General features: G+C 29.6%; 1 protein-coding gene across 1 annotated transcript; it reads right to left on the bottom strand.

Annotated features, from left to right (window-relative positions):
* Nucleotides 1-79: 79 nt before the first annotated feature.
* LOC105461809 (fatty acyl-CoA reductase 1-like) lies at nucleotides 80-1,058 on the bottom strand (the record flags this gene model as incomplete). The annotated part of the gene is made up of 4 exons (XM_011708312.1): nucleotides 80-225; nucleotides 339-464; nucleotides 647-769; nucleotides 843-1,058. Coding segments are annotated over 4 exons (611 nt in total), but the record flags the coding sequence as incomplete, so codon positions are not given.
* Between the last annotated feature and the right edge of the window lie 305 nt (nucleotides 1,059-1,363).

Below are 1,363 nucleotides of genomic sequence, written 5' to 3' on the forward strand. Positions count from 1 at the left end.
GGTCCGGTCAAATGCACAAACCACTTTTTTTTTGTGTGCCGGTGTTATTTAATGTTAGAAAATGAAAGAATTTGTATACCTAGATATCTTCTTCTCGAGTTCGTTTTCGGATAAGTTACGTGTAAACATAATAAGTTCTTTGTAATTAATACGGTATGAATAGAATCGTTCTTCGATATGATCCACATGATAGTTTGCATACATTGTTGACACGTGAATAAATGACTACAGGATAAACATTATGTTTAATTTACGTTTTTTTCTTAAACTAAATGAAAATTTCACAATATCAATTTTGTTAGTTACTACAATACACTATTAGATAAAAGATTAATTACCTTTAAATTTGGCATGTGTTTTGCAAATTTTAAAATGGTAATAGCACCGTTAATGTTTATTTGCGTAGAAATTTTGATGTTCTGGTCAAACCGTATATCCGCTGCTATGTGAAAAATTATGGACACCTATATTAAATATATTGTCAGGCTGTAAAATTTTCAACAGCAAAAATAGAAAAAAGCAATGACAGTTTAGTTCTAATTGTTGATAATAATTAACAATTATAATTTGATATATATAAAATAAACTTCTATTGCATTGAAATCATATAAGCAAAAGTATAAAAAGAGTAATTTGAATTAATTGCCTCATTTATCAGTATCTTTTTGTCACTTTTTGACAATCCGAAGTCTTCCGATTTAAGATCTCCATTAATCGGCACAATTTTTTTGCGGAAGTCGGGTACTTCCCTTTTCAGTTGGTCATAAAGCTACAAATTGCAGATTTAGATAATAACGCTTCACAAATATATCATGTCTTGATTGCGTTTACGAAATACTCACAGGTTTCTGAAATATTTCGTCCAGTCGACTTTCGGGGCATTTGTCTTTTTTCGAACGTATGAGCAGATATATTGTAGTAATATCGGAGCAACTTCGTAATAGCTTCTCAATCAAGACCTTTCCAAGAAAACCAGTACCTCCTATAAAATAAAATAAAAAGGTAATGTATACATAAATATGCACAGGATGTCCCGAATTTAAACAATGAAATGCTCCCTTTGATAAATTAAGAAAAGATTCTTTAGAGATATGTTTGTTTTCGCTTCGTTTTGAAAACAAATTACAAAAAAGAAAAAACGTAATTTTCATTTTTTATATTTATTTACAATCGAATCTCGAATCTCTACAACTCAAAAACTTCTATAAAACGACAATTTTGTTCATTCCCTTCCGCTCCGCTGCGGAAAATATCTATAGATCGAAATAAAACCTACCTTAACTCGAATTATTTGTCAAATATTTAGATGTATTATTTTGCTTTTGAAACTCGAATTCAAAGTAGCTAAACCTTTACAAATCGA

The sequence above is a fragment of the Wasmannia auropunctata genome, unplaced genomic scaffold, assembly GCF_000956235.1.
Source record: "Wasmannia auropunctata unplaced genomic scaffold, wasmannia.A_1.0 LD277366.1, whole genome shotgun sequence".
Classification (NCBI taxonomy): domain Eukaryota; kingdom Metazoa; phylum Arthropoda; class Insecta; order Hymenoptera; family Formicidae; genus Wasmannia; species Wasmannia auropunctata.